The following is a 19474-nucleotide window of genomic DNA, read 5'->3' on the forward strand; positions in this document are numbered from 1 at the left end:
TTTGTTAGTCTGTGGAATTCCCCTGCCCAGGGAGTGGTGGAGGCTGGGTCATTGGTCATACTCAAGGCTGAGTGAGACAGATTTTTGATTTACAAGGGAGTCAAGGGTTAAGGGAGATGGGTGGGGAGGGGAGCAAGCAGGAATATGGAGTGGAGGCCACAATCAGATCAGCCATGATCTTGTTGAATGATGGAACCGGTTTGAGGGGCCGAATGGCCTACTCCTGCTTCTATTACTTATGATCATATGAATAGTGCCTGAAGTCTTGTGGACAGTTAATGTGATACCTATATAAAAAAAAGGGAGATAAATCAAGCTCAGAGAGTTATAGCTCAAGTAACGACGTCAGTGGCAGGAACGGTAATGGAAACTTAATCAAAGATTAAGATTAATTCAGAACTGAAAATACAATAAAGAGCAGTCAGCATGGATTCCAAAATGGAAGGTCATGTTTGGCCAACCTTATAGAATTATCAAATTCTTGTAATATGTGTCAGAAAGGGTAGACAAGGGCAACGTAGTAAATATATTTGGATTTTTGTAGACTCATGACTGAGACCAGGGCACGTGGAGTCAGGACAGGTGGCAGAATGTGTAGGAAAACTGGCTACAAAACAGAGTGTGAGGGGCTGGTTAAAGGTATTAACTCAGACTGCCAAGAATTGTGAAGGTGTTCCACAAGGGTTTTGAGTGCTGGGAAGAATCGTCACTCATCTTATACATAAACAATTTGGACTGGGGAATCAGAACAATTTTGAACTTTGTGAGTAAGCTTAGGAAATATAGTTAATACAAAGGGATATGAATAAACATTCATGGAGGTTAACAGGATGGAGGTCTAATTGGTCAATGAATTTCAATATGGGTAAGTGGGAAGTGGTACATTTTGGTGGGAAGAATAAGACGACCAGATACTCCTTGGAACATATTCTAAACAGTGTAGAGGAGCAAAGGTACAACCCTTTAAATGTGGCAAAGCGGGTTAATAAGGCCTTAATGCAAAGGTTCATTTCTCAAGGGATAGAATTGAAAAGCAGAGGAGTTATGTTAAACTTGGAGCACCGGGCATAGTTCTGGTCTCTATATTATACAAAGGATATAGAGACATGGAAGAAGGGCAAATAGATCTCGAAGGATGGTACCAGAACTGAGAGGATATACCTATCAGGAAGGGTTGAACAGGCCAGGCCTCTTTTCTCTAGAAAGGAGAAGATTGAGGAGTGGCCTGATTGAGGTCTTTAAGATTACGGAGGGGTTTATTGAGTAGATGTAAAGATGGTGTTTCCCCTTGTGGGAGAGATCAAAACTCGAGGCCACTTAGACATGAGGAAAGCTATTCTTCCACAGCAAATGATTGGGATCTGGGAGACAGGTCCAAACAAGGCTTTCAGAAGAACACTGGATGACCATCTGCAAGGAGAAAGGTCACAAGGCTCTGGGGAAAGGGCAGGGGAGTGGGATTAGGCGAGTTGCTCTTTCAGAGAACTGACATGGACACGATGGGCCGAATGGCCCTCTTCTGTGCTGTAACCATTCGGGTGATTCTATAAATACAAGATAGTCACTGATAAATTCAACTGGGAAGTCAGGAGAAACCTCTTTACCCCGGGGAGTGGTGAGAAAATGGAACGCACTACCACAAGAGTGAGGCAAACAGTGTAGATGTGTTTAAGGGGAAGCGAGGTAAGTGCACGAGGGAGAGGGGAACAGGAGATTCTGTTGACATGGGTGAGATGAAGTGGGGTAGGTATGGTGGAGCATAAATGCTGACATGCACCAGTTGGGCTGAATAGTCTGTTTCTATGCTGTAGACTCAATGGAATTCTGTTAGATCACACCCATTTTCCAGAACTACACTGGACATCATCTCTAACCCTGGACTAAAAATGTATTGCTTCAGAAATCTGTCCACAGCTGCACACATTGTAGTAAACTCCTCCCCTTCATTTGTCAGTTATGTAACTCTTAGGAACAGGAGGAGGCTATTCAGCTTCTCAAGCCTGGTCGGCGATTCAATTATGACTGAACTGGACCTGAACTCCATTTCCCTGCTTTTGCAACCCTCATCCTACAAAACACCATCCATCATAGTCTCAGGAACTGGTGATTGTCCTTCAGCAGCCACAGTTGTTTGGAAAGAGTTCCAGATTTCCTGTGTGTGAAAAAGGCTTCCTGACTTCACTTTTGAACATCCCGCTCAAATTTCAACATTGTGTCTCCCTGTCCTAAATTCCTGCTCCAGAGGAAAGCTTCTCTGTAGCTAACTCGATGGAATAAATCTCGCTTTCTTTTTGAATAATTAAGTCACCACGGCAGATGGTGGAATTTGAATTCAATCAAAATCTGGAGTGTCACAAAAACCCTTCTGGGTCGCTAATCTGTTGCCCCTACCTGGTCTGGCCTACATGTGACTCCAGACCCACAGCAATGTGATTGACTCTTAAATGCCCTCTGAATTAGCAATTAGGGATGGGCAATAAATTCTGGCCGAGCCAACGACACCCACATCCCATGAACAAATATTAAAAGAAAAATTTTGACCGGGTACCCGCTGAATAGTATCGTACCTGAAAACACACAGGGAGAAAGCTGACGATATCTCGTGTGATACCTTCCTTCCTCCCTGCTCCGCACCCCCCACCTCCCCTCCGCCACCTCGGGCATGCATATTACCTGGGTACCCATTCATATCGAGGTCCATGGCTCCCCGGACTGCGAACCCGAAGCTAGCTGGCACACTGTTGGTGGTTGCCCACATGCCCGTCAGGATTTGGGAAGGGGTGCTGTTGAGGCCATCGGGGTGCCCGTTGTAGATGTAGACCAGGCCTTGGTGTTTGTCACCAGCGTAAGGGGCTCCGACAGCCACATCTGTGGGCAGAACATAAAAGTGTGTCAGCCCAATGCAACACTCACCAGCTTGTGCATAATCCAATGCCCCAACCTGCCTCGCTCGCTCACCCTCACTCACCCACCCTCACTCGCCCACGCACCCTCACAAACAGTTAGACCCAACTTTACAAAGCCACTGCCATCCAGTGATACCCACGGCCTTTACAGATGCCAGCCTCCAAACTAATTGTAGCAGCTCAATGTTCGTCGCCAAGTGTCACAAACTTGCTCTTCCTTTCAGCCTCAAGAGGGATCTCGAGAGCAGATTTCACTGACTTCACCAGCGTTTTCAGTAACTCTCACAACAAGAACTAAATCCAAGTTAATAAATCTAACAATGCTACAATTCGGAGACCTTTCTCACGAGGGCCAAGAGTGAAGAGATGACCCTTTGTACCAGTCAAATTAGCCTCTTGGGAGGCGAGTTAATTGGGGATAAGAATCCAAGAGCAACTCTGTCCTGCTGTGCTCTGGCTGTACTGCACATCACGCTCTACGTACCATTGAATCCATCTTGATCCAGGTCCCCTAGCACTGCAACCGATGTCCCATATCGACCATAGGCATCCGTACCAGTCAGGTTCTGACTGATGTTGAACTCCAAGAACCCGGTCTGTAAATAAACGTAGACCCGTCCAACCTCCTGCAGCCTGCCCCCAGATTCTCGCTCCATGAACATCGGGGCACTGACCAGAACATCGTCCAGCCTGCGAAACCAGCACTGACGTTAGTTCCCGCCAAACAATCGAGCAGTGGTTAGATGCAGGGTAAAGCCCAGGCAAGCTCCCTACAGTGTCAGAGTGACAACTGAGCATTTCACTCCCCCACCCTGACCCCGTGTACTGTCTCTCTGAGGGAGCTTAGCAAATTGTGCTGTGACCCCCTCAGGCCGGCACTGACCATCTGATCTTCATCGCTGTGGGGCTTGGTGGGTGGGAGGGCTGTTCTCACAACCAGAGAGGGAACAACACCCCATCTGACAGCCTAAACCCCCAAAGGCCAATGTCTAAACCACCAGTGTCAAGTCCATTTTCAACACGAGAGGTCAACCATTTAAGGCAGGGCTTTTTTTTTTAAGTTAAACACATCTCGGTGACCTCCCCTCCTCTGCGGACATCTTGGTCACAGTCTGGCCAGCTCTCCACCCTCGAGTGAAGGGGGTTAGCCTCAACGTCTGGCCCCAGGTTCAACTCTCATGGCTCTCTAGGCCGTCGGGCCTGGCGCAGGCCTCTGCCACCTTCCGTCTCGTTTGCCTCCCAGAAGGGCAAACACTTTGCCCTCCTTTTGCTCAGCCCTGCCCACAAAGTCGTCACCAAGACCAGAAATCGCCAACCGATTGACTTTAATCTCCAACCCCCCGATTTATCAGGGAGCCGCAGGCTGAGAGTTGGCAGGCCAAAATTTGGGCCCAGCGGCACTCGGGCCAGCTAAGTCGCTTGCAAAGCAAGATCCCGGCCGCAGCGCTGTTTCACCTCAGACACGGTGACATCGCTTTTGAGTAGACGTCACTCTGCTTGAGGGTTCAATGCTCCACAAAGCGAGGGACTGGGTCCAAGGTTCTTGTTTTAACACAATACCTGGGCCGCGTTTAAACCGGAGGGAGGGGAAGGAAGGAGCCTTCTGGGTGACTGTAAATCAGGAGCCACATGCTGGTCCTGAAACACTACACCGACACACAGGGAGTTCAGCTTTAATTGGAAAGTGCTGTAAGCCTGGTTCCGAGGATCTCTCCACCCACTCTCTCCCTGAAAGGCTCTGCAGAACGTGACAACACATGCCCAGATGATTAAAAAGCGGAAATCACATTTGGCAGATATTTTAACAATCACTTCCTCCGAAATGCTGGTTGGAGGAGTTAACTCTCTCGAAGCAGTGTCAGGGAGCTGCCCCCGCTGACTGAGCTCCACTCACCCATCATTGTTGATGTCAGTCACAGCCACGGCATAGCCAAAGTACGAGGCCATCTGGAAAAAATCAAGTCAGGAGCTTTCAGTTCTTCATTGAATTGCAACGTGTGCTTTTTGGCTATTGCTCGAGCGGGTTATTGTCTTTCCTGCCAGTTCGAACGGAGAGGTTGACCCACGAGCCCCTTGGCCAAGTTACCCAGTCCGGTGAGGCACAAACCCTTCACCTGCCAAGCCCCTGCGCCACAGGGTTTCGAGCGCCAATTCCCTCCCCCCACCCTCTCCCAGAGGGAGCCCAGCTCCCTCCTGGGACGAGCGACACCTGTATTGGCTGCCCGAGCATTGCTCGCATATCGCCCGGCTGCTCGACTGCAGGGAGCGGCACAGCCTAACCGGATTCTGTCCTCCGGTGGGGCACGGCGACAGCAATCGGGGGGTGGGGGGGGGGGGTGCAGGGGCCACTTGCTGATTGCCCCCCCCACCCTCCTCCACTGAACCCAGGGAGACTGAAGCCAACTACTGTCACCTGGGCCTATGTCAACTCACTCAGTGTCGATCAACAGCTCAAAACAGGAAGCTCGTGGCTCAGGCCTGACAGTCATCAGTGCACGAGTGATGATTGAACAGACCCTTTCCGGTCACTGCATTCCCCCCTCTACGTCCACCATTTCAGTTTTACTTTACAAAGGGACTGCGTGTATACAGATTGTAAGCACACATGAGAACACGGGGAATTGGAGTAGGAGTCGACTATGTGACTCTTGGTTCCGTCATTCAATAGGATCACGGCTGACCTTGGGCTTCAATTCCACTTTCCCGACTCCCCATATCCCTTAATTTCCTGAGACACCAGAAATCTGTCTATCTCAGCCTTAAATATATTCAACAATGGAGCATCCACAACCCTCTGGGGTAGAGAATTCCAAAGATTCACAACCCTTTGAGTGAAGGAATTTCTCCTCCTCTCAGTCCTAAATGATCAGCCCCTTATCCTGAGACTGTGTCCCCGTGTTCTAGATTCCCCAGTCAGGGGGAAACAACCTCTCAGTATCTACCCTGTCAAACCCCTTCAGAATCCTGTAGGTTTCAATGAGATCACCTTTCATTCTTCGAAACTCCAGAGAATATAGACCCAGTTTACTCAGCCTCTCATTATAGGACAACCCTCTCATCCCAGGGACCAATCTAGTGAACCTTCGCTGTATCATCTGCAATGTAAATATATCCTCCTTAGATATGGAAACCAAAATTGTACACAGTATTCCAGATGTGGTCTCTGCAAAATCCTGTACAACTGTAGCAAGACTTCTTTATTCCTGTACTCCAATCCCCTTACAATAAAAGCCAACATGCCATTTGCCTTCCTTATTGCTTGCCTTAGGACAAGAGTGGCAGATACATGGGAACACCATCATCTGGAAGTTCCCCTCCAAGTCACTCACCATCCTGACTTGGAAATATATCGGCCGTTCCTTCACTGTCGCTGGGTCAAAATCCTGGAACTCCCTCCCTAACAGCACTGTGGGTGTACCTACACCACATGGACTGCAGCGGTTCAAGAAGGCAGCTCACTACCACCTTCTCAAGGGGCAATTAGAGAGGGGCAATAAATGCTGGCCCAGCCAGCGAAGCCCACACCCTGTAAATGAACTTTTTAAAAAAAATTTGCAAGTTAACTTTCGGTCTTCCTTCTGAGTACAGCCAAGTCTCTCTGAACATCAACAAGTTTCATGCCCTTAAAAAATATTCTACTTTTCTATTCTTATGACCAAAGTGAATAAACTCCCACTTCCCCTCATTGTACTCTATTTTCCACCTTGTTGCCTATTGACTTAACTCTTTGCAGCCTCTTTGTGTCCTCCTCACAGCTTACATTCCCACCTAACTATGTTTCGTTCACTCTCCAAACAAAGGCCATGTCAACTTGTCTCCCAAGGCTAGTCTGTACCATCCACCCAACATGCCCTCCAAATGCAAGGCCCACTCACACAAAAGGCTAATGTTTTATATCGGATTTTTAATTGGCACAGAAACAGGCCATTCGGCCTAAGCAGTCCAGGCTGGTGCTTATGCTTAAATACCGTGGTACGACACAGGGGGTCTTGTGGCGCAGTGGGTAACATCCCTGCCTCCAGGTTCAAAGCTCTGGGTTCAAGTCCCACTCCAGGACTTGATGGCCAAGGAAGGTGTGTTCATAACACAGCCAAGCTGGTTGAGTGTCAACCTGGAAATCCTTCCAGCACACGCCAATGGCAGGCGGTAAGAGTGGGAGAGATTCCTGGTCAGTCACGTGATGGAAAGAAATCAGAGCCTTGACTATCAGCATCCATAGCTCCGGACTACAACACGCACAAACTGAGAAATGGAGCCCAGGGCCTTCCTGGTCCCTGTGTCTCGGTGGCACAATGGGTGGCAGCAACTGGAGCAGAATGGGAGCCCACTAAAGGAGGGTTGGCAGGAGCTGGAACAATTGCTGGCTTAAAGTCTTCAGACCGTGAACAACAACAGAGAACGAGAGGGAAGGGAAAAACCCAAGAGATTGGAGAAACTTACTTGCTCACCAGAGAAATTGAACATGCCTTTCATATTCGTCCCGTTTAAAATTCGCACCTGCCTCGAGAGAACAAAATGGAAGTGAGTCTACAATGCTGTCCTGACACAGAGGAGATCGCGAGGGTCACACCAGAGGCAGAAAAGAGCCTTCACTCGACAGGATCCCAGTCCAAACTGGCCTCAGAGGCAGTGAGTGAGGGGCCCTCACTTATACTGAGGGAAGAGTGCTCTCTTTTTTCCCTCCTCTTGCCCCTCTTGAGACACGTTCCACACTTAACGCCATGCAGAAAGGGCACTGCCATTTTGTTTCCGACACTGGCGTAGGACCGAGTGTGGCTCACAACTGACTGAGAACTGGAGGAGCCATGGAAAATCTCGCTCAGCAGAACTCAAAGTGAGACAGGACAATTGGAGCAGGCGAGACTTTATCTGAGGAGGTTGGGGGGGTGGGGGGTGGTGAGGGGCGGTACAGGGAACCAGGGAAATCACTGTGCCTACAGCATGATGACATCACCAGGCTTCATCACTCAGCCTGAACAGGGATTGAAATTTAGCACGAGGATCAAAATTGATTTCTACAAAAATAACAGGGTTCAAAGGTTAAATTATGAGGGTGGGTTGTGGGGCCTAGTATGGGGCCTGTATGCTCTTGAGTTTATAGAGTGGGGGAGTGCGGTGGTCTGATCAGGGCATTTAAAATGATAAAAAGATTCAAGAGCGACAGAGAGACAAATTCCTCTGGAGGGGAATCCAGAATAGCGGGGAGATAATCACAGTGAGTGAGAAATGTGGGAATGATCTCACCCTTCCATGAGGACAGTCTCAGAATCCTGGGAGCTTCCCTGGAATGATCTCACCTCTGCTAAAGAGAGACAGAGCAGTAGAAGGGAGGACTCCCTCAACAGTCACCCTTCCATGAGGTTCACATCTAGTGTCTGACTGCAAATTCGATTCAGCAGAAATCAGTGCTTACATATCCAATCGTCTCCAGTCCACGAGGCACCCCAGTCACATAATCTGTGAACAACAATACACATCATCCACTGCCCATTACACACATTCACTGTACTCTTCCCATCAAGATCAGAGGAAAGGGGTCACAAAAATAACACCAAAAATCAAACAGGATATTAGCTTCCTTCTTTTGTTCTTAGATTAACCACACCCATCAGCTCCCCATCCATCTCCCTCAAACCTCCCCTGCTCCTCCTCCCCCCGTCTCCCTCAAGCTCCCTCCACCCCCCATCTCCCTCAAACCCCCTCCATCCCCATCTCCCTCAAGCCCCCTCCTCCTGCCCCCCCATCTCCCTCAAGCCCCCTCCTCCTGCCCCCCCATCTCCCTCAAGCCCCCTCCTCCCCCATCTCCCTCAAGCCCCCTCCTCCCCCGTCTCCCTCAAGCCCCCTCCTCCCCCGTCTCCCTCAAGCCCCCTCCTCCCCCGTCTCCCTCAAGCCCCCTCCTCCCCCGTCTCCCTCAAGCCCCCTCCTCCCCCGTCTCCCTCAAGCCCCCTCCTCCCCCGTCTCCCTCAAGCCCCCTCCTCCCCATCTCCCTCAAGCCCCCTCCTCCCCATCTCCCTCAAGCCCCCTCCTCCCCATCTCCCTCAAGCCCCCTCCTCCCCATCTCCCTCAAGCCCCCTCCGCCCCCATCTCCCTCAAGCCCCCTCCTCCTGCCCCCATCTCCCTCAAGCCCCCTCCTCCTGCCCCCCATCTCTCTCAAGCCCCCTCCTCCTCCTGCCCCCCATCTCTCTCAAGCCCCCTCCTCCTCCTGCCCCCCATCTCTCTCAAGCCCCCTCCTCCTCCTGCCCCCCATCTCCCTCAAGCCCCCTCCTCCTCCTGCCCCCCATCTCCCTCAAGCCCCCTCCTCCCCTCATCTCCCTCAAGGCCCTCCTCCTCCTCTTCCTCCCCCCATCCCCCTCAGGCCCCCTCCTCCTCCTCCCCCCATCCCCCTCAAGCTCCCTCTTCCTCCTCCCCTCTCCCTCAAGCCCCCTCCTCCCCTCTCCCTCAAGCCCCCTCCTCCCCTCTCCCTCAAGCCCCCTCCTCCCCTCTCCCTCAAGCCCCCTCCTCCCCTCTCCCTCAAGCCCCCTCCTCCCCTCTCCCTCAAGCCCCCTCCTCCCCTCTCCCTCAAGCCCCCTCCTCCTCGGGAAACGTGTCTCTGTGTATGAATGTATGTCACCTCTAACCGGTATAAGTGGGCCACGTTACAAGTTTGACTGATTATCTTCAATTGGTTGACAGTGTAACTATTAGCACACTCAGAATTGCTCGTACCTTCAACGGAATCGCCAGTAAACTCCCCAACAGCCACCGAGTAACCTTTGAAAGAGGAAGAGTGAATATTAGCTCTGGGATGGAGATAGAGAACAGCCGACATGGAGTGGGGGGATGTCTGCTTACAAACTGCCCCTTGGTCCACATGCCTCATGGGCACCATCGTGTGTGGCAGCTTAACCATCTGAGCCTCAGAGACCAATCTTCATCCGACTCACTCCCATCCTAACAGGTCCTCTCAGAATAAGCAGACGTTTGACTGTCTGCTTCTCATGCCAGGCCCTGAAAGCATTTGCTTCTGTATTACCTCCCCACACAGGGGCAATCACTATCACTGACAGAGCCCCCAGTGAGCGAGTGCTACCACCTGAGGAATGTGGACAACAGGCACCATGATGTTACTGATACCTTGGGGAAGCATCCCCATCAGCAACAAGGGAGAATCTAACCATCGCCCCATGACATTCAATGGCATTACCATCACTGAATCCCCCACTATCAACATCCTGGGGTTACCATTGACCAGAAGCTGAACTGGACTAGCCATATAAATACTGTGGCTACAAGAGCTGGTCAGATGCTAGGAATCCTGCAGCGAGTAACTCACCTCCTGACTCCCCAAAGCCTGTCCACCATCTACAAGGCACAAGTCAGGAGTGTGATGGAATACCCTCCACTTGCCTGGATGAGTGCAGCTCCCACAACACTCAAGAAGCTCAACACCATCCAGGTCAAAGCAGCCCCGCTTGATTGACACCACATCCACAAACATTCACTCCCTTCACCACTGACGCACAATAGCAGCAGTGTATACCATCTACAAGATGCACTGCAGGAACTCACCAAAGCTCCTTAGACAGCACCTTCCAAACCCACGACCACTACCATCTAGAGAGACAGGGGCAGCAGACACATGGGAACACCACCGCCTGGAAGTTCCCCTCCAAGTCACTCACCATCCTGACTTGGAAATATATCGCCGTTCCTTCACTGTCACTGGGTCAAAATCCTGGAACTCCCTCCCTAACAGCACTGTGGGTGTACCTACACCACATGGACTGCAGCGATTCAAGAAGGCAGCTCACCACCACCTTCTCAAGGGCAATTAGGGAGGGGCAATAAATACTGGTCCAGCCAGTGACCCAAGGACGAATACATTAAAAAGCAGCAGCTCGCCTGTGCTGACAGAGCAACATCAGCCACTAATGGCCATCATTGTACAAAGTCAAATGGGAAACAGGTGGACCTGTTTCCTATTTGAAAATTGGTGAGATCCAGCAGGTTACATATAAACAACCATCACAGAGCAACGCCTCGAGAAACCAGCTGCACCAATGCTACATAAAAGATGCTGGAGGGGTTTTTGGCTTTTTAACAACACGAGAAGAATTTCAGCTGGAGTTTCTGTCAGTCTCGCCGTCAACAAGGAATTAATCTGGGCGAGCAAACGGACATTGTTTACTGTTCCGAGCGCCAACGCCATCTTCAAAAGGCAGGGCCGGAGTAGAGGGGGTAGCAGCTGGGAGGTCCGGAGCTTAAATGTCGGAAGGGGCAATCCTTCAAATGAGGCATTAAACCAAGGCCCTCCTGCTCTCTCAGATGTACAAGAGCCTAAAGATATACTGGAAGCAGAGAAGTGGGAGGCCAGAGTAAGGGAAGCCCCCCAGCAGTAGGGAGAGAGGGGCAGGTGATTGACAGCTCACTCTCCCCTCCCCCATTTTAGCCCTGGCAAATATTGAGTGCATGAGACACCAAGAGCTGAGCAGAGAGGTAAAACTTCTCAAATAAATGGACATTCCTTCAAGATCCCCTCTTAGCTACACATAAGAGGGAAAGGCTGACTTACCAAGGTAACTGTCATCGTAGGAGCTTGGGGATGGGTGATTGAAGATCTCTCCGTCAGTATACTGAATGAAGTTGAAGTCAGGCTGAGGCTGAACAATGTCCTTCATATTGGCAGAAAGCAATTGGCCTGAAAACACATCATCGAGTCCAAAACAGATCAGTTAATTGGAGTCCATAACACCCCGTCAGAGTGACGGGACATCTCATCCACTGCCCCCCACCCCCCAACCAACAGAGCGAGGGCAAGGGCACATCTCTACACCACCACCGCACCCCGCCACAAACTCTCCAACACAGAGTGGGCGAGTGCGTGGGCACAGAGGAGGAGGAGGGGAGAGCGAGCAAGAAAAGAACGAGTGAAAAAAACAGGAGAGCGAGGGAGAAAAGAGAGCGAGCAAGTGTGAAAAGAGGCGAGCAAACGAGCGAGAAAATAGAGAGGAGAGCGAGCGAGAGAGGCTGGGGGGGTGGGGGTATGGTGGGCAGAGCGTGAAGAGAGAGGAGAGAAAGACAGGACATCTCACCGCACCCTCCCCCCCAACACAGAGACACACCCAGGGCATGTCGCCAAGGTCCCAGCACCGACCCCTAAGCCGCTCGGCGCCCAATTCTGCAGACACCTACACTGATGCCTGGGGGATGCAATGTCTTACCTTGCCAGAAGAAGCTGCCAGGTCCTCCAAGCACTACTCGCCCATTCTGCAAGGACACAGACAGCTGGCATCATTCACCACACCCACACATACACAAACAAAATCAGCAGCTACCATCAGCACCTCCTCACCTCACTGTGAGCACTAACACTGGCCTCCATCCAACACGGTCAACATCCACAACGGCTCAGGCAACAACGGACCCACTCCCGTCACCCCCAACAAAACACAAAGTTGGTCTTGTTCCATTCAGAGGAAAGCGCCTCTGTTGGAGCTCCCACGTGACCAATGGATCAAACCATTCTGCGTAACAGGGACAAATTCTAGTCAGGCACACAACAGGGTCATGGTGTGTCGGGGAGAATCAGCACTCCCGTGTCCCTGGCAGGCCCCAAGGTGAACTGGCATAGTGTGAGGTGAACAGTAGTGCCAGAGGTGAGGAATGGCAGTCGACCCAAACTGGTCAGTGTGGAAGCTCTGCATTGTGGTGGTACAGACAGAGAAGGCCCTAGGCTCAGTCTGTTGGGAATTAGCTGAAATACTTGCTCTCACTCACTAACACATCGAGATTGGCATCTCTCATCCTTGGCCAAAATCCACTAATTCACCTCAGAGCAGTGGTGGAAATTGGCATCATCCACTCTGTGTGGCTCAGTGACCTTGGCCAGGAGCGTCACGTTGATTAAGCTGTCGACCTGTCGATTGACCATGTCGGTGGGGCCAGAGGCACAGACTGTTTTACCTTAACCCTGGTGCAAGCCTCACAATGTCCCAAAGCTTGGGATTTGTGTGCACACCAAACACTCACATCATGCCAAGGTCAAAATCTACATTCAATAAAAAGTGCCCACTTGCCAACCATACCACCTTGGAAAAGGTTTCCCTCAAGTGCGGTTTAGTTACAGAACAATCCTTCAGAGGTAAGGTCCTCAGGGGTACAATCACCAATAACTCCGAGCAAGGAAAGCAGGGTCCCTCCAAGGACTGGCTCCTGTCTTTCTACCTAGTACCCCCCACCCTTCACGGGGACAGTTCATGTTAATAGAGAAGCAAGCAATGGCACAATCCAGGTTGGGGAAGTGGAAAATGAGAGACTCTTACCTCTGTTAGGTCAGCACTGAACCCGCCCTGGCAGTACCCCTGGCCTGCTGGTGTGTGCCACTCTGTCAAAACATTAAGAGCACCATGACTTAAATGACAATAGCAGACCCACTGACACAATGGAGGCTCCCCAGGTCATCTCATTGATAAATTCCAGGGCAGCTCCTAGCTCTGGAACGACTAGGTGTGGAAGGGTGGTGAACTTCTTTTTGATCAGAGTTCAAATGTAACCACTTTTGTCAAACACATTGAGGGCGGGGTGGAGAGGAGATAGGGAGAGGAGAATGGGGGAGGGGTAACTGAACCAATGGTGCTCATGGGAGCTAGTGGCTGCATTGCATTCTGGGAATAGTTGCCATACTGCTAACAGATCCTTGTCCACTCTCCATTCAGTGATACCCCAGCCCCTCAAACAGGGCGGTGGGAAATAAAACCCCACCTAGGGAGTGCACACGTATGTAAGGACAGGACGCTCCATACAACTTAAACCACATGAGCACCCCCCATCCCTCCACCGGACTCTGACAATAACTTGCTAGTTGAGTGAAGCCCTGGAGGGAGGTCAGGGGTCCAAGTATCTCCAGGAGGAGAGAGAGGGGAAATTCAAATTTGGCAAAGGGACAAGTGTCAAAGGCGATTTCTCGCAATTTTGATCGGGTGGGGCAGTGCTTCCATGGACATCGAAAGGGTACAGACACAAGGCAACACTTACTTGTGCGACATGGCGCATATTCCAAGATGACACTGAAGTTCTGGAGAGACAGGTAGCAGGTCCCCACCAGCTCTTGTAGCTGCTCGCTCCCTTTCCACTTGTAGCGAGGGGCACACGCCTGGAACAAAAGGAGAACGGCTGAGAGATCAGTTTGACAGAGAAAGAGGTTGGAAGGCCGAGGGAGAGGGGAAGATTGGCCCTGCGTTGCCACCCAGTTCCTGCCCGGCACCTCCTCTCTCGTCCAGAGCAAAACCTAAGCTGCTCGACGGACTGGTTAAAATCAGAGTTAGCAAGGGAGCCACCATTCCAAAGGGCGGCTTTAGCGTTCCCTGTTCAGGAGAAAGAGCTTGAAATATTTATAAAACAGAAACGAGTCAAAAAATGGAGACAAAAAACAGAAATTCAGGAATGAGCAAAATCTGCTGAAGGCTCAATATTTTACCGAGTCACTGTGGGGAGGGAAGGCCCCCACTATCAACATCCTGTGGGTTACCATTAACCAGAAACTGAACTGGACCAGCCATATAAATACTGTGGCTACAGGAGCAGGTCAGAGGCTGGGAATCCTGCAGATAGTAACTCACCTCCTGACTCCCCAAAGCCTGTCCACCATCTACAAGGCACAAGTCAAGAGTGTGATGGGATACTCTCCATTTGCCTGGGTGAGTGCAGCTCCCACAACACTCAAGAATCTTGACACCATCCAGGACAAAGCAGCCCCGCTTGATTGGCACCCCATCCACCAACTTCAACATCCATTCATCCACCACCGACGTACAGTGACAACACTGTGTACCATCTTGAAGATGCCTCCTTAGACAGCACCTTCCAAGTCCGTGACCTCTGTTACTCACAATAAGTATCTGTGGTGGAATAATAAGTCCAAAGCTAGTCTTTTTCCACAAGTTGGTTTGTTCTTGAGACAGCTCTTCAGTGCAACAGTCTTCCTAGTACTTCCCACAACAGACTGTTCTAACTGTGTCTATTCAAACTGTTTTGATGGGAGAACCAATGCCCATTACCTGTTTTAACTAGCAATTGTCTTTAACAATTTAATTGCTATGCAATGTAATTACTGATACATTGACAATCTCTACCATCTAAAAGGACAAGGGCAGCAAACACATGGGGACCACCAGCTCCCAAGTTCACCTCCAAGTCACTCACTGTCCTCACTTGGAAATATAGCGCCATTCCTTCACTGTCGCTGGGTCAAAACCCTGGAGCTCCCTCCCTAACTGCACTGTGGGTGTACCTACACCACATGGACTGCAGCGGTTCAAGAAGGCAGCTCACCCCCACCTTTTCTTTTATTTGTTCATGGGATGTGGGCTCCATTGGTTAGGCCAGCATTTATTGCCCATCCCTAATTGCCCTTGAGAAGGTGGTGGTGAGCTGCCTTCTTGAAGCGCTGCAGTCCATGTGGTGTAGGTACACCCACAGTGCTGTTAGGAAGGGAGTTCCAGGATTTTGGCCCAGCGACAGTGAAGGAACAGCGATATATTTCCAAGTCAGGATGGTGAGTGACTTGGAGGGGAACTTCCAGGTGGTGGTGGTGGTGTTCCCATTTATCTGCTGCCCTTGTCCTTCTCAATGACAGTAGTTGTGGGTTTAGAAAGTGCTGTTGAAGGAGCCTTGGTGAATTCCTGCAGTGCATCTTGTAGATGGTACACACTGCTGCTACTGTGCGTCAGTGGTGGAGGGAGTGAATGTTTGTGGATGGGGTTCCAATCAAGTGGGCTGCTTTGTCCTGGATGGTGTTGAGCTTCTTGAGTGTTGTGGGAGCTGCACTCATCCAGGCAAGTGGAGAGTATCCCATCACACTCTTGACTTGTGCCTTGTAGATGGTGGACAGGCTTTGGGGAGTCAGGAGGTGAGTTACTCACTACAGGATTCCCAGCCTCTGACCTGCTGTTAGATTCTCTCCTGTTGGAGATGGTCATTGCCTGACACATGTGTGGTTCGAATGTTATTTGTCACTTGTCAGCCTAAGCCTGGATATTGTCCGGGTCTTGCTGTATTTGGACATGGACTGCTTCAGTATCTGAGGCAGCAACTTCTCAAGGGCAATTAGGGAGGGGCAATAAATGCTGGCCCAGCCAGCGATGCCCACATCCCATGAGTGACTGAAGGGGGCACCAGTCAACGGGTCCCTGGAAGAATGCTGCAAAGTACAACTGTAACTTCCACCCTTCCTCTTTCAAAAGGGCAAATCTTACATTCAGCCTGGATACAGCCCTTGCCTCTCCTGCCTGCACAGAGCAGACTTCCAGACGCTGTCAGGAGTACTTCACTTGCAACAGCTCCCTGCTGGTAGAGGGAAATGGCAAATTCCAATTGCAAAATTAAACACTGAAAAGGAGAGACAGCATGAGAGAGAGAGAGAGAGCGCAAGGAAGAGAGCATGCAAAGAACACAGAAGAGGGCAAGTGGCATGCTGGCATTGAACAAAACTACCCACAATGCCAGCACACATGTCGACACACTCCCAGATTCAATACGTGGAGCTGGAAAGAGTTTGTCCATTCCAAGGGGCGACTGATTTTAATCATGCATTATACAATGAGAGGGGCTCTTGTTACTTGCTCCTAATGGAAGGCAGATGAGCTTCACTGTAGGCTTGAACAGCAGTGTACAGAAGAATTCAGAACAATGTAAGCATGACATGAATCAGCCTCATACAAACGCTGCAACTGCATCTATTTAGAATGCTGGCCAAGAAACTGCAGTTAACCCAAACGGCCTGAATCTTGTTTGATCCCCTTAAATTGCTCTGCATTTTAACGGTGCTCTACCCCAGTGTTATACAGTGACAGACTCACCCCCACCAGTACTGTACCCCAGTGTTATACAGTGACAGACCCACCCCCACCAGTACCATACCCCAGTGTTATACAGTGACAGACCTGTCCCCACCAGTACTGTACCCCAGTGCTATACAGTGACAGACCCGTCCCCACCAGCACTGTACCCATGTTATAGAGGGATGTGGAAGGTTAAGGGTAAGGAACTTGCTTTACTATCATGCATCTTATGACCACAGGACATTGCTAAGCCCTACATTAGTGAATGACGTACTTGTGAAATTTAATCTTTATTTCAATGTTGGGACACTGGCTACAGATTTCATACATCAGTAACTTACAAAACACAGTGAGGTCAATGACCTGGTAATCTGTTTTAGTGATATCAATTGAGGAATGAATATTAATAGAAGATTCGCCCTCCTTTCTAACTTTGTGGCAGGATAGGCCTGTGTGACTGAATGGCTGACTCCTTTATCTAAATTCCCATTTTTTTCCCCCAATCTGGGGGATAGCAGAACAATTCTGGAGGAATGGCACCTGCATTTCATTGAGATTTTGAAGTTTCTAACTGCAGGGCACCAGAGAGTGGCCCCACAGCCATTGACAGAACAACAGCGAGAGCAGGACAGGCAATGAATAGGAAGGAGCTGGGGAGGAGTGAGCTGTTCATAAATGGGGAAGGTTTAAAGAGGAGGAGGTCTTCGAAAGAGGAAAGAGAAGCAAATCAAATTTAGGGAAAGAAAGCAGACAAGTTTGCATTGAATTTTGAATGGTTCGCCTTGAAGTGAACTCAAAGTGGAGCCCTGGGGAGGAGAGGGGAAAACACAATGCGTTGGGGAGGGGATGGGGGTGAGGGTAAGGGACAGGGTGGGGTGAGGGGTCGGGGGTGAGGGGGGCAGAGGTGTTTGGGTGGGGGATGGGGCTGAGGGTGGGCGACAGGGACGGGGGAGCGGGGGTTGGGGGTGTTTGGGTGGGGGATGGGGCTGAGGGTGGGTGATGGGGGAGCGGGGGTGAGGGTGGGTGACGGGGACGGGGGAGTGGGGGTGAGGGGTCGGGGTGAGGGGGGCAGGGGTTGGGGCTGAGGGTGGGTGATGGGGGAGCGGGGGTGAGGGTGGTGTTTGGGTGGGGGAAGTGGACGGAGGAGCGGGGGGTGAGGGGCGATGAAAGAGATACACAGCAGGGGCTCAGCAGACAGCTGCTAGAGCTTTGCTCAATTCCTCCTTTCCCAAATTGTCCCCATCAAGCCAAGCTAAGCATGCTGAATTCAGCAAAGAGTCAGGAAGCTGGAAGCTGTCTGCTCTCTGCCTCAGGCTGCTGTTAATGTTGAATTTGTGCTGTAATAGAATACATGCTTTAAGTTGGTCCCCAATTGGGGAAGGATTAGGGAATCATTGTAAGAGTATAATAACCCGGTTCACTCAGTGTCTGGGAGGAACTGGGAGAGTCTGTGACTTTGCTTTGCAGTCTTGGAGGTAAACCTGGTTTAAGGTACAGGCTAGCTTCAGACTCATTCTTCCCCCAACCTACAATTATCGGAACTAACACGTGCCACCCATTGGATGATTTCGCCACCCAACCAGGCTGCAGCCAACCCGACAACGTGAGCATGACCCATCTACTTTGCACTAATACTAGACAGTGGATAGGTCCAGAACCCCACAGCGGAGCTAGCAAGGCTGCTGGGATTGTGCAGTGCGTCCTTCCCATTCAGGACTCACTCATCCAAGTCCATACATCCACCCACACAGCATTGCAGCAACTCAATGGCCCACAGTCTCGAGCTGCAGACATCTTTGGCTTGAAGTACATGGGTGTGTGTAACACATTGGAAAATACTCTCATTCAGAAACAACTCACCAGGATTGTGAGATTGGACGCTCGAATCGTCGCACCAAACCACTGGTTTGACTTAAGCTCCAGCACTTCAGTCTCATTGTGTAACCGGTTACCTGCAAGCAAAACACAACCCAGTCAATGCCAAGAGCGAACAGCCAACTTATGGAACAGGCTCCTTCGGGAGGCAGTGGAAACAGTCTGAATGGATTCATTCCAATGTAAAGTTGAGAGATTGATTTCAGAAAAATCATATTTTGGGACACAAAAATAATTTGAAACATGATGTGCGGGGAGTGTAACGTGTTTGGGAGGAACAGGCAACTTGGGCCTTATGGATCCCACCACTCAACCACTGGAGCTTTTCTTCACCTCATGTCAGGGTTTATTGTAGACGCATTGATAGAGATTGATCACTAAACAAGACTTGAATATATACGCAGGGACCCATACTCCGCAAACAGAAGGAATATGTTCAAGCCTTGTGCCTTTTTTGAATTACCTGGAAGCATGGGGAGCCTATAGTTCTCTGTTGCTTTCACCTCAGCCAATCAGAATCAACCTGCTAGCCAATCAGCACCCTTTTCTCCTGTCATCTAAATTGCAATTGTTTGAAATTTGGCATTCTTGCATTTGTCCTGTTGAGTGCAAGATGGAAAGCTTCAGCAACATGTCTCTCTTTACAGCAATGTTCAAGTTCTGAACACCATTATCATTGTATCGTGCAAGTACAGGGTGGTAGAAGATGAACGAGATAGACCTTGGGCCTATTTCTTCCAGTAATCCCTACGTTCTGTTGTTGAAGATGCCTCATCGGGGGAAGCCTAACACCAGTTGTCAGGACATCATGGCTACAGTCAGATCTCGACAGTATTGTTCAGTAAATGGACAAAGATTGGTTAGTATCAAACGCAA

General features: G+C 50.3%; 1 protein-coding gene across 1 annotated transcript in view; it reads right to left on the reverse strand.

Annotated features, from left to right (window-relative positions):
* LOC121273341 (integrin alpha-5-like) overlaps positions 1 to 19474 on the reverse strand; it is a 627886-nt gene that overhangs the window by 62462 nt on the left and 545950 nt on the right. Inside the window, exons 3-13 of the mRNA XM_041180492.1 lie at positions 18584 to 18675; positions 13920 to 14037; positions 13208 to 13269; positions 12107 to 12152; positions 11458 to 11583; positions 9612 to 9656; positions 8320 to 8363; positions 7347 to 7403; positions 4801 to 4853; positions 3391 to 3596; positions 2674 to 2868 (exon numbers count right to left, since the gene is read on the reverse strand). Of these exons, the coding sequence (XP_041036426.1) occupies positions 2674 to 2868; positions 3391 to 3596; positions 4801 to 4853; positions 7347 to 7403; positions 8320 to 8363; positions 9612 to 9656; positions 11458 to 11583; positions 12107 to 12152; positions 13208 to 13269; positions 13920 to 14037; positions 18584 to 18675 (1044 nt within the window). The remainder of the gene's footprint in view (positions 1 to 2673; positions 2869 to 3390; positions 3597 to 4800; positions 4854 to 7346; positions 7404 to 8319; positions 8364 to 9611; positions 9657 to 11457; positions 11584 to 12106; positions 12153 to 13207; positions 13270 to 13919; positions 14038 to 18583; positions 18676 to 19474) is intronic.

This window comes from Carcharodon carcharias, chromosome X (genome assembly GCF_017639515.1).
Source record: "Carcharodon carcharias isolate sCarCar2 chromosome X, sCarCar2.pri, whole genome shotgun sequence".
Lineage (NCBI taxonomy): Eukaryota > Metazoa > Chordata > Chondrichthyes > Lamniformes > Lamnidae > Carcharodon > Carcharodon carcharias.